Source organism: Trachinotus anak, unplaced genomic scaffold, assembly GCF_046630095.1.
Source record: "Trachinotus anak isolate AG129_WGS33_773 ecotype Australia unplaced genomic scaffold, CSIRO_AGI_Tana_v1 ptg000025l, whole genome shotgun sequence".
NCBI classification, from domain to species: domain Eukaryota; kingdom Metazoa; phylum Chordata; class Actinopteri; order Carangiformes; family Carangidae; genus Trachinotus; species Trachinotus anak.
In genome coordinates, this window is record NW_027273876.1 from 6,990,028 (window position 1) to 7,003,152 (window position 13,125).

The 13,125-nt window shown below is 42.5% G+C and overlaps 1 protein-coding gene across 1 annotated transcript in view; it reads right to left on the bottom strand.

Annotated features, from left to right (window-relative positions):
• Positions 1-12,692, bottom strand: part of psme4b (proteasome activator subunit 4b) — a 37,003-nt gene extending 24,311 nt beyond the window's left edge. Inside the window, exons 1-15 of the mRNA XM_071462927.1 lie at positions 12,187-12,692; positions 11,393-11,533; positions 7,936-8,052; positions 6,996-7,040; positions 6,630-6,779; positions 5,842-5,905; positions 5,256-5,330; positions 5,017-5,139; positions 4,834-4,926; positions 4,398-4,576; positions 2,989-3,075; positions 1,871-2,057; positions 1,385-1,474; positions 520-584; positions 139-289 (exon numbers count right to left, since the gene is read on the bottom strand). Coding sequence (XP_071319028.1) covers positions 139-289; positions 520-584; positions 1,385-1,474; positions 1,871-2,057; positions 2,989-3,075; positions 4,398-4,576; positions 4,834-4,926; positions 5,017-5,139; positions 5,256-5,330; positions 5,842-5,905; positions 6,630-6,779; positions 6,996-7,040; positions 7,936-8,052; positions 11,393-11,533; positions 12,187-12,380 — 1,761 coding nt within the window. The 5' untranslated portion in view covers positions 12,381-12,692. The remainder of the gene's footprint in view (positions 1-138; positions 290-519; positions 585-1,384; positions 1,475-1,870; positions 2,058-2,988; positions 3,076-4,397; positions 4,577-4,833; positions 4,927-5,016; positions 5,140-5,255; positions 5,331-5,841; positions 5,906-6,629; positions 6,780-6,995; positions 7,041-7,935; positions 8,053-11,392; positions 11,534-12,186) is intronic.
• Positions 12,693-13,125: the final 433 nt, after the last annotated feature.

The following is a 13,125-nucleotide window of genomic DNA, read 5'->3' on the forward strand; positions in this document are numbered from 1 at the left end:
TCTCAAGTGAAACAACCTCAACTGTTCCAACTTTGACAGAAACAGAGTACAGTGAGGGTACAGACAGTTAATAAACTTAAGTAAAGAGAGTTGTGCTACCTTTTATAGCAGGGATGTATCGGAGAGTGTGTGCGCTACCTTGTATATTTCTGTGGAGCACTGTGTTAGGATGGTGCTAACAGTAGAGGACAGGCCCAGCTCCACCAGGCTCTCCAGATGAGTCTGGGTATCCGTCTCTGTCTCATCTCTCGTCTGCTCTAGTGTACTGCTGTCTATCAGAGCGAAACACCTGCATGAGCACACACACACACACACACACGCACGCACGTGAGCACACGCTTATAAGCCTGTCAGCAATGAACATGTCAAAGGTGGAAAAACCAAAAAGGCTGTTTTATGCATCCAGCACAGTTAGTGATGCAGACCAGTGCATTTCAAACAGAAAGAGGCACATTCATACTCAGGCGCTGACAGTGAGGCGTTGCTAAGTGACAGCTTGACTTGTTAATTTGCCTCTACCTGTCCAGGAACTGAAGAACGAAGTCTTCAAACTCAGCTGAAGCAAAACACAGATCCTTCTCAACCTGAGAGGGACAAACAGAGATGATTAGTTGGTGTATTAGTATAATATGAGTCTGCTTTGGTTTATGTCTCTGTATGTGAGCTGCTTTCATTCCAAAAAGTGATGAACCCACATTAAAGGAATGGTTTGACATTTGGGAAATACATTTATTCACATTTGTGCCGAAAATCAGACGAGAAGATCGGTACCACTCTCGCCTCTTTCTGTTAGATATGAAGCAGGAGTGAGGAGACGGTAGCTTAGCTTAGCACAAAGACTGGAAACAGCTAGCCAGGATCTGGCAACCTCACAGTCATGACCATAAACTGTAAATAAATATGGATGTGGCCTCCGTGACATCACCCATAGGTATCTGAGGAGCGGTTTTGAAGCTTAGAGTCGACTGCTCCATCTTGGCGAGTTTCTGACTCCTCAATAATATTCAAATAAAATTGATTTTATCTTAACTTGGGAGTCTAAAGGGACTGATTCATTTTACAGCACCAGAGGTTGCCGCTTGGTCATGGCAAGACTCCGGGAAAAACAACACGTTGTTTTTATGCTCTGGTTTTTGTACAAATGAAACAAATGAGATACAGCGTGTTAAATAGTGAGCTTGTAGACAGACATGACAGACATGGGAGAGAGGGGTCAATCTGTCCGACTGGCTGTCCCAAAATGTCAAACTATTCCTTTATGAAAAAGTTAGGTCTTTAAATGATCAGTACCGAGTACTTCAAGACTTTTGCATATCATTTTACAGATATTATGTTTATTTAATCTCTTTTGTGATTAAATTGCTCATGTGTGTCCTGTGCGTACCTCTGTGAGATCGCTGTGTCGAGGAGGAGAAGACGAACAATCCACTAAAGGCACCAGAGTGGTGAAGGTGGCGATGAACTGGAACGTTATCTGAACAGAGCGACACAGCAGGAAACAGATCAATTTACATCACCCTGTGTTATCTCAGCCTGAGTTAAATAACCCACCAGATGTCAGTGGAAATACTTTTTTTTGTTTGTTTCTTTTTTTGAATGTATTAATTTATTCTGGTGTGATGGATTAACGTAGTCTGGAGACAATGAGCACACCGAAAGAGAAATCCAATCCATTTTACAATCCAAGCAGAAACTGAAGATTGTGCCACATTAATTGCGAGTTCTTCAAAGTGAGATATTCATTCCACTTTCAGGAATTATTAATAGGACAGAGCAGAGCAAGCTAGAAAGGAATTTAATCAGCAAGAGCTGTATTGTCTACTTGTCTACCAATTCTTCTTCATTACTAATCAACACATCCATTAATCACCATGCACTTGCTGAAGTCGTTGGGGTCCACCCCTGGCAGAGAGCCCATGAGCAGCGGGAGCACATGCGCACGGCCCTCTGGGTAATGGTTGTCAGGGGAAACCAGACTGCGAGCCATGCCGATCATGCAGCTGAGAGTGGCGGTGAGGGTGTGCGGCTCCGTCAGGGTCTCCATCGCTGCGTAGGTCCTGTCGTACACAGGATACAAGGAGGTAAATTACAAAGTGAGTTGATGGGAGAGTTGTGGGAGGAGGAGGTGGGGAGGGTGGGGAGGGTGGGGGGGTGTGGGGGGGTGTGTGGGGGGGGGTGTCAGAGACGTGAGGTGAAGATGCTACATGAAGTGAAAGGCGCAGGTGCATGTCGCTGCTCTGAAAGCAACTGAAAGGTAATTATTGTATTTTGGTCGCTGATGCGGCTGCTTATCAACATGATCAGCAGTCGAAGCAGTTATGTGACACACAGCTCATGGAGGCAATTAAGGTGCTTTAAAGCCCTCAGCACCCAATAGCTGCAATTCCTCAAAGTTCATACTCCCTCTCTGCGTCACTACAGATATGATACACGTATTTTTGGATTCTGTGTGACTTACACTGTGCAAGGACATCATCATCTCTGATTTCCATTGTAAATAAATGTCTACAAAACTACTTAGAAATCAGAGAAAAAATATGCACCTTACATTACAACTCCAGAACTTCCCTTAGAAACATCACAACCTTTAGTTTTCAAAGTAATTCAGTGATACTTGTCTGTGCATCCATGGGTGCACTGCATAAAGGTACAGCTAATAGTTCATTCTGCTAACTCTTAATGATGCTCGTTTGCCAAAATGTAAACAAACACACAGGCTAAAGAAAAATGTGTAGCCCACAGCTAACTAGCGGACTCCGTGGCAACATTATACTTCCTGTTTCCTGTCCCAAAAACCTTAAATTATGCTTCATATGTGTTGTTCTATCATCACCCAAACCAAAGTAAGACAAAGAATAATAACATAACATTTCATTCATTTTTATAATTAATTTTAATACTAATATATATATATTTTTTGGCAGTGCAAAGGCTCAGACGTGGTTCACAGCTGATATCTCACACACACACACACACACACACACTTACTTCTCAAGTACAGGTGGTATGGCAAGTTCTGGTGTGAGGAGAGCCAGGTTCTGTAGAGCGTAGGCTGCGTCTGTACTGCCAATTTTACTGCACATCGCCGGAGGGCGGCATATGAACACACACACACACACACACAAAGATACACACACACAGGTAGATAATCACTGATGACCTGTCTTTGTCCAGATTAGGCTTCTTGTGTGACTACAATCGCTGGCTGGCAGTGAGTCAAATGACATGTTTACACAATATCAACTATGTAAACACCGGGTAAACATGAACTTGAACATAATTTACAAATCAAAACTGCTAAATCTTGCTGAAAAGTGAAGGTATTTTATGTGTCTATGTTAAATACAACTGTGGCTGTAACTGCAAGTCCATATTTCAATGTGACCTACAAGCTAAAATAAAAATGCTGTTGAAATGGTGGTTGTATGTGACTGCAATGTTTCCAAAATGTTCACTTTTCAGGCAGATTTCAGCCCAGCTGATCAGCAGCTAAGCAGGAGGGCTTTGGCAGCTGTGATATTTGATGGGAAAAGGACATCACTGCAGTAAGAATCTATTTGTGAACCAAAGTTCTGGCTGAAAAGATGAAAAGTGGTCTGGATACATTTTGGTCATTAAATGTGGGTTAACAAGACCAGTGATTGGCTCTGACAGTGCAACAGAATGCTCGCACCTACTCCCACAACAACACTTATACTTTCTATTTCTGCCTGAGTAGAAATAGTTTTTACCGGTCTTCTCACTTACCATGAGGTCGTCTTGCACCGTCTTTGTTTTTAAATGTCATCCGACAACCCATTTCAACAGAATGACTTCACCTAACAGTTAATATTACACACATATATTAATTTTATGTGTTTCTCTTCATCTGTCTCTTTTGTTTGAGTCTTTGGTTTCATCATTGTGATTTTCCACAATGTTGTATTAATATTTGCTGTTTGTTCTATGCTCTTGTTTTTAAGGCTTTTTATGTTATTGTGTTTTATCTTCTTACCACTTTGTACATCTTGCTTTAAAAGAGCTCTATAAATAAGTCACTTGCTGAATAACACCAAGTTACTGTGTTGTTGTAGTGATCCAGCTGTTAGGGAGTAGGTGTCTTTCACCAAATTCAAATTTAAGCTCTCCATGTCATGTCAATTTGGATTCACTAATTATATCATCCTTTGCATGTGTATTTGTAGATATTTGTATTAGTATGCATATAACATTTGTATGCATATGCCTATTTGTGTGTATGTTGGTATATGTGTTGGACGTATGCATGCACATGTCTTATAGTTCTTGTTATAAAATTTCTCCAGACCTCTAATGATGAAAATGTGTGTAACTATATATTATGTGGAGAAAGTAAGGTTGTCTTTCTGTTTTGTTGCCATGGCACCAAAGTGTAATACCTGAACATGGCCAGCAGGGCGGCTCCGATGAGGCTGCGGGTGAACTCCTGCAAGTCTGCATCAGTCAGCCTCTGACACTCAGGAACCACCGTGATCCAGCTGGGGGCGGCGTGACGCTCCCGGTGCACGCGGCGCACAACACTCGCTGGGAGACGCTGAAGCAGCCGCATCAATCGAGACTGCAGGTGCACACACACAAACACACACACACACACACACACATTCAACATTACCGTTATCATCTGGAGACACATTCCCACAGTCTGCCGTAAACAGATCTGTGATATCGCTCTTTTCTCCAGCACTTGTGCATTTCATTATTGTGTTGTTAGTGTGTGTGTGTGTGTGTGTGTGTGTGTGTGTGTGTGTGTGTGTGTGTGTGTGTGTGTGTGTGTGTGTGTGTGTGTGTGTGTGTGTGAGAGAGAGAGAGACTTACCTGCCAGCGGCCATGATTGGAGGGATGGTAGAAGGAGGCAATGCTGTTGAAGAGGCAGGTCAGCTCTTTCTGTGCAGGGTTTCCTGGTCCACCCTGCAGGGATATAAAGTCAGTATTTAACAAAGCAGCTGCCATAAAAATATATGTATTTTTTAATGAATCTTCATGAGAAAAAGTCTCCACCAGAAGTGCTGTGATCCACAACACCAAATGTCCAACGTCGTAGGAGTTGGTAAGATACCGCGGTGCCACCATCTGACTGACCCCAACTGGAAGGTTCAGACTGCGCAGGATCCTGGTGAATATCTATATGCACACACACAATGCAGAGTTTCACCTCACACACACATGGCCCAGCAGTCCTCATTAAAACTCATTAACAGACACACTTGCATATCCACATAATTCTGCTAATGACTCACTGTGGGAATATAGGGGGTCCAGTCCACGTAGCCGATGTTGTCGTTGGCAAGTCGAGCGAACAGGTTCACTAGGTGCTGCAAAACAAAATCAGAAAATCACTGCGAGTACAAAAAAAAAAAAAAAAAAAAAACTCTTAAAAGTGAAGGCTATCATTCCAAAAATGAAATGCACTTTGAAAAAAAAGAAAATAAAGAGGATGTTCAAGAGGACAGGGAGTGTGCGCAGCCAGGCCGCTGAGGGCCAAGAGGCTGGACCAAAGCAGAGCAGAGACACAAATGGAAAATCTTATCTGCAAGTTAAGTGGAAACCAATACTTAAACACATTTCAACATTTCAAACATCATCATCAGGAAATTTAAAGAAGTGTGTTATTCCAAATTACTCTCTCTAACCAGGGTTAGACTTAGGTTAGGGTTAGGCATTCAGGTGAGACTTAGACTAGACTATGGGGTTAGGCAATGCTTTATGTTAATGATGGGTCCCCACTAATATAGTAAAACAGGTATGTGTGTGAGTGGTTGTGTGTGAGAGAGAGAGAGAGAGAGAGACTGAGTGTGTGTGTGTGTGTATATATATATATCTCACCCCTTCCCAGCTTGGCTGATTTTGCACTGACATCCAAAGATTCATTAATTCATCAAACCACAACCTGAAAACACACACACATGAAAAAATATACCATTATTTCATACCCGCTGACACACACACACCTGAGGCTGAATTCCCCTCATCTATCTCTAATTCCCCAAAATATGAACTCGCCTCCTCCCCCATAGATTCTGGAGGAGAGACAGAAAAACTGAAACGGAAAAATAGAGTATTAAAGATGATGTATTGTGGAAACTGTGCAGAAACCGCTGATGAAACCAGGAGTAAATCCAGACAAATAGCTTGTGAAAGAGTGAATACACTAAAGAATGCACCGAGTGCTGTGAAGAGGCTTGGTAGCTGGAAGGCAACAGTGAAGGTTGCGGAGCAAAGGTTTTCCAAGAAAGAAAAACATAAGCAAAACAAAGAGAAGAGAAGCACTACTAATGCAATAAGAGCATTATTTATTGAAAAGGTGCGAAAGTGTAAACACTTACATAGCCTCTAAATGTGGTCATGCATAACATGTGCTCTTAAGGCAATGCATTTGGATGCACGGTTACAAAATACAACCAAATCAATTAGGAAAATATTGAGATTTTCCACTACAGGAATAAAAATGGCAAAAATGCAACATATTTCACCTTTTTCTTGGCAGGGATTGTTCTATAAAGGGTGCGTTTGCTAAAACTTTATAAACCCTTTGTGTTTGCTCTGGCTCTGACAAACTGCACTTGGCGTCCAGTCCTGTGTCTAAACAGAGCCATTCAGGTTGGCCCACTTACTGAAAGCCCTGGCTGTGTTCCTCTGGGGGCATGATGGTGGGCAGGAACAGCTCCATGTTACCGATGGCCTTCTGCATGACCACGTCAAACACGCACAGGAGGGGGCGCCACTCATCCAGCATCTCCTTGGTGGACTGCGCAGGGAAATACCTGGGAAATTCACAAGCACACACACACACACACACAAACACACACACACACACATACACAGCCAGGATAAGACATGAGTATAAACAGATGCAGACAAGCAAAGACGGACTGGAGATACAAATACACACATTGATCTACAGTACACAGCTCAACTGGAGATCAAAGCAGTACATTATCCCCTGCACAAATTACACGATCACAGAGAATGAGACTTACAGTCTGCAGCTTTTGATCAAAGCCTTCAAAATGTGGTCCACTGAACTGCAAACAAGCAGAGAGAGGAGGTGTGTGAGTGTGTGTTTGTGCAGGAATTCTGCTTTAATTATCTTGCAAGCACCACATGTCCTCACTGAGGATAAAAAAAAAAAAAACCCTTCAGGATTCAGGCCGCAACCAACAATTATTTTCATCATCACTTAATCGGTTGGTTATTTTCAATTAGTCAGTCAATTAGTCCATAAAATGTCAGGAAGTTATGCCAATAAAAACATTTTGAAATTACTTGCTTTGTCTAACTATCAGTCCAAAACACAACTGGTTCAGATGTTTGGCGTCTTTTCTTGATAATCGACCATTTTCATCCCTTATTTGTTTTAAGTTTCATTGACAACCAGGATTACCCTCAAAGCGCTGCAGGGATTTTGGTTGCAGTATCACAGTTGGCCACTGGGGCAGGTTGAGCAGGCTGTGGTGGTTTTTTAGCCACTGGAGCAGGTAGGAATTCAGGGCCTTGCTCAAGGGCACTTCAGTGGCAGTAAACCTGACAGTTTGGGGATTGTACCAGTGACCTTTCAGTCAAAAGCTTGCAAAAAAACCAAGATTATTAAAATGTATTTTCTGTTGATAAACTGATTAATAGACTAACGGCTTCAGTAGCTACTATCTGACATTTTTCCTAAATTCTTTAGGAAAATAAAATTAGTTTTGTGTTTAGGGTTTGGAATTGAACTGTAATAGAGCTACACTAACATACTCCCAAGAGTTAGATATTACTGTCATGTCTTTATGGCAAATATGATGCTACAGACTATTTGTCTGTTAGTTTGGCTCAACAGTAACATTTAAAAAAAAATTATTGGGTTATAAAACCAATGCAGCAGCCAATACAGTGCTTCATGTTCTCACAGAAGGTCAATGTGACAGTAAAACTACATACTTAGGGAACCAGATGAGTCCAAGATGCTCAGTTTTGGAGTAGACGACCCTGTCATACAAATCATAGATGGGTCGCCACGGCAACTGGAGGTCGTCCCTTGACAGCAGTTCCTTCTTCCTGTTTGAAAAAGCAGTCGTTTATCATCTGTCCAGCCCATTTATCAGGGTTTTGCTGGGCTGCAGGCAGGTTGTTTGACATTAAAACATTCGAGAAAAAAAGAATTTCCTGGTCAGGTCAAAATCACAGTAATAATGTTATACTGACATGAGAAACTACAGGGTGCCTTAAAGGGTCTGTAATTGCGGGAAAGTGAGTCACTACCTCGCAGGCTATGCTCAACATGATGGCTGCCAACTTCCCGACATGTCAGCAAACACAACACCGTGATTCTTTGTTTTCAGTGAAGCTAAGTGGACTGACAGCGGCAGACGTCAGTAATTCGTAGGTGTAGATCTAGCTGGTTTAAGAAACTCACACTGCAAACGTCCTATAAGGGGCTCCATAGAGAAAAATAAAGAGGGTTTAACATCTGAAGGTAGACACAAGCCAGCCACGCAATAAAGTCACCTTTTACTGGAGTTCTTGATTTTTCATACATCCCGTTAAGCCTTTAACTGCACAGTAAGTGGTGTGCCACTGATGAGTACTTTATAAGCTTTAAAGCGCAGCAGGTTTTTTAAAAACCTCCTGAGAAACTTTAACATCGCTTTCTTTGTACTCTATTACTTAGTTCTTTGTTTAATGACAATGTTTTATAGGAATAAACCCCACAGAAAGGTTGAGAGCCCCAGCATCGAAGAATATGCACAGTTTCCAACGCCCCAGATTCCTCTTGTCTCCTCTTCTCTCATTCATCTAACAGCTATGGAACAGACTCTCATTGGGGAGATTTGAAAAATGAAGGAAAGACGAACTGACGGTGTAATGCTAAGGTATAAAAAAAGAAAAAGCCTATTGAGATTCAAATGTGTGATGTTGAGTATAAAATTCATCTCTCACCAGTGAGACCTGGCACTTAATATACGGTTAGCCCAGATTCTTCTCTTCTCATCTAATGGAAAACACTCAGACAAATGACATCTACATTAAGATGTTGTTTTGTGATGGATGTGAAAATCATGGAAACAAGTGGAGACAAATGGGAAGTGATGAATGTGAACGTCTTGGAGAATATCTTGCAGTCGCAGGAGAAAGTGACAGATCTTATTTGAAAGACGAAAGCAAAAAGTAATAAATGTACTGTCAGGCCAACATGCTGTCCTTTTTACTTACTCTGAGTGGGTCTGTTGGAGTGCGTGTGTGTGTGTGTGTGGGTGTGTACCAAAGTACATTTACTCAAGTTATGTACCTTCTGTACTTTACAATTTTGATTTAAAGTTCAATTTTGATTTAGAAAATTACAATTAAATTTAAACTTTTACTCGCTACATTTCACGGATAAATGTTGTACTTTTATATGTATAGGTATGATTACTACTTTCATTATAGATAGAGTTTTTGCATTAATAATGTATCAAGCTGATAAAAAAACAGTGGTCCCCAATCTCACCCAGCTTGTTACTTCTTTAAAAAAGTCTTCTAGCTGGGTTTCAGATGGTTTTAAGTTGTTACCAGTTCACCAGAAAGAGACAGATGGTTTCAATTTAGTGGCTAAAAAAGCACAAAAGACTTTGTATAGAATTGTTTTTCTTCTTTCTAGCCCCATTATTCATCCAGTAACAACCCAGATTTATATAGAGGGTATAAACTGGGAACCACTGGATTAAACTGTCAAACCTAAAGCAGGTTCATTTTATTCCACATTCACCAGCTATAACAGTAAAATTCTGTTTATGCACCAATACCAATCTAATGATGTCATAACTAATAATGTAAAATCAGCCAAAGGGGTCATTTTCCACACAGACTACTTTTACTTTTGATGGTTTAATGCACCAGGTATGACTTTGAGGAACTTACTACTTCATATGATCGTTCCGTGCCCACTACATGTGCAGGCCATATTGGTGTATTCTGATCATATGACTGAATCGCAATTTCATTTTCACTCCATCATCAGTCAAAACAAATCTCAAAACCGGGCAGCTGTTCAGCAGTTTGAAATGAGGCTAAAATTGTTGTTTACGTGCAACTGAAGATCCCTCTAAACTTCACTTCTGCCAGATGCATTTTCTTGGAAATAGCTCATACGGCATGAAAAGGAAATCACCATGGAGCCATGGCTGCTTCAAAGCAAGAGAAAAGAGACTGAATAACTTTTGCTGAACAGCAGTTATCCCTACTGTGTCCTCAATTTAAGAAAATAGGTACATATTGAAACATACTGCAGTGTAGCACAAGTGGAGAAAAGTCATAAAGTCAGTATTTTCACTATTTCTGTGATGTCAGTTACCCAGTAGTTTCTACCTAGGGTCAGCTAGCATTAGCCACCATAAGCTACTGGTCATACCAGACCAGGCAAGACTGCATCAGCAAAACCCCTGAGTTTCAAATGATTATTAGTTTTCATTTGTAAATGACAGCTTGTCTAGTTTTTGATGCAGACATAAATTTGGGTGTAGATCAAGGCTTTTTGGAGAATGATGAAGGATTTTTTTTTTTTTTTTTTTTGCTTTTTTCTCATGAACTCTGGTATTGCATTTTCTTAAATGAACGGCAATCATGATTCATTTTGATGCAGACCTATCTCTAGATGCAGGTGTACATTTTCTATAATTAAAACCACAGATTTTGAGGATTGCAGGGACTTGGTGGAGACATCCGCTCTCTGAATGCTTTCTGAATGACTCTTACTTTGCTTTCTCAACACCGCAGGCTGCTTAAAGTTCCAAATGGCTGCTTTCCAAGTGGCAGAGAGGTAAGTGAAAAATCCACTTTAACACAACATGTGACTTGACATCAGCATACCGCTTGTCGCACAGCGATGTTTACCACCGGTGCTGTTCCGTGATCTCATTACACTAAAGGATACCAAAGGGCAGGAGAGGATGATGCTGGAGTGTCCAGCTTTCCTTGCTAAAAAAGAAAGTTTGAATCTCATGCTTTTGATAGTGATAGTTTTTCTGTCGTGTTTTATTAGATATACAGTTATTTTACTGTGCTGTACTGCACAGTATACTCCATCCATCCATCCAGCAGCAGGATACCCAAACATCTTTCTCCCTAGCCACGTCCTCCCAATCCTCCTTGGGGATCCCAAGGCATTCCCAGGCCAGATGGGATATGTAATCCCTCCAGCATGCTCTGGGCCTGCCCCGGGGTCCACAGGGAGGCACCCGGGGTGCATCCTGATCAGATGCCTGAACCACATCAACTGGCTTCTTTTATTAATGCGAAGATGTTGCAGTTCTACCAAGCTCCATCCAGATGTCTGAGCTCCTCACCCAGTCCCTGAGGGCGAGGGGATCAGATATCCACTCTATGTGTGTGGCTATGTGCGTGTTCGTGTCACACCCACTTGAGGAGGTGAATGAGCAGCCTGGCGTAGCTCTGCATCATGTGGGGCTCCAGGTTTGGCAGGGTGACCAACTCATAGAGCAGCTTTATGAAGAGAATGTGGTCCTCTTTACTGAACCTCCGGCCGTACAGCTTCAGAAACCTGAGGGTGAGAGGTGACCATCACTTCCTGCTTCAAAGCACAGGGAACACAGCGTCAGTGGCCCACTGTCCCGACACAAAGCAGTGACCTACCTCACTGAATCTCAGCTGATGCCAAGTGGACAAAGTGAATTAGAGGCCTTTTTCAAAGGGCAGAACATAATGCCCTGATGCTCTGTCATGGCAGACACATGACACCACGTGGTCTCCTTTAAAGACTCTAATGACATATATATATTTTGGCACTTAAGTGCAGTACACTTACAAATCTAGTCCTGAATACTTGGGTTGTGGCTTTAAAAAGAAATCGGTAGCCTCTTCATTAAACTCTTCCCACCTGTAAGGGAAACTAGACACACTGCACACTGTAGTCCAGCATGATTACCCTGAAACAGACATAGCTTATTTGTGAAGCTCATAAATGTTGTTTTTGATGTCACTGCACCACAGAGGTTTTGATGTAACTCTATGATAATGTGTTAAGATGTAGTTTGTGGGTTTTTATTGCACTGGCTGCACAGTCAATTTAGTATAATGTAACCAAAAAGCTATACTACCTAAATGAACTTCTGTGTAGTCTATTATTATGAATCCCAGATGACTAATTATGGGTTAAACTTGTGGTATATGCGGAGAACAACCTTGAGCACTTACGAGAAGAGTTTCCTGGACCAGAAAGCGACCCCGGGCCACAGCTCTCTGAGGAGGACAGCTCTGGACAGGTTCGCTTTGATCTCCGCCAACAGCTCCGTGGCCTCCCGGTCCAACCGGTCGGAGTAAGGCAGCAGGCCGTTGTACACGATCTCCTTCTGGGGGATAAACCCAGCCATATCCCCATCCACTGTCATATCCCACTGACGGTCAGGGCAACTTTTCTGTAGTATAGCAAAAAAAAAAAACAAAAAAAAAACGCTCTTTATTTAATGGATGTTGTGCCTTCTGAGAGCTGCGCTGCCGAAGTTAGTGCGCATAATCCGCTGTGTCCAGCAGCCCGGGCGGAAGGAGGGTGATCACAGGGGGAAAGTATGTCACGCTAATTGAGCTGCGCAAAGCCCCGAGCCGCGGAGGGCCGGTTCCGCTCTGACCTGCAGAGTACAGGCGCTGCGTCACCTCGCACTCCACACCTCGCCACAGATCCACCAGGGATCCACCGGCTGCAATTGCGCGCAAGTGTGACCGGGGGGGGTGGGGGGGGCGTGCACGACAGGAGGTCGAGGAAAACGACAAGCCCACAGGTTGCAAGAAAGGCTGCGTTACTTTAAGGTCAGGCTTTGATTTCAGCGCCAGTGAGTTTAATAAGAAGTGAGGGCTTTGATATGTGAAGGCTTTCATGTGTGGTTCACTAGGTGGAGAGGGCTGGGAGGAGACCTGGAAGGCATCGTAATGGACTACAAATCCCAGAGGCGCTGTATCAGTGCGTGCTGCAAGCTAATCTGCAGAATATTAGGATGATCTGATAACTGGATTAATGCCCCTCCCCTGTTCTACTGACCCACAGCCCCGTTGTTGGGATAAACAGAGGGGTGGATTTAGGCAATTAGCATCTATCTATCTGTCTGTCTGTCTGCCTTTCTGTCTGTCTGCCTTTCTGTC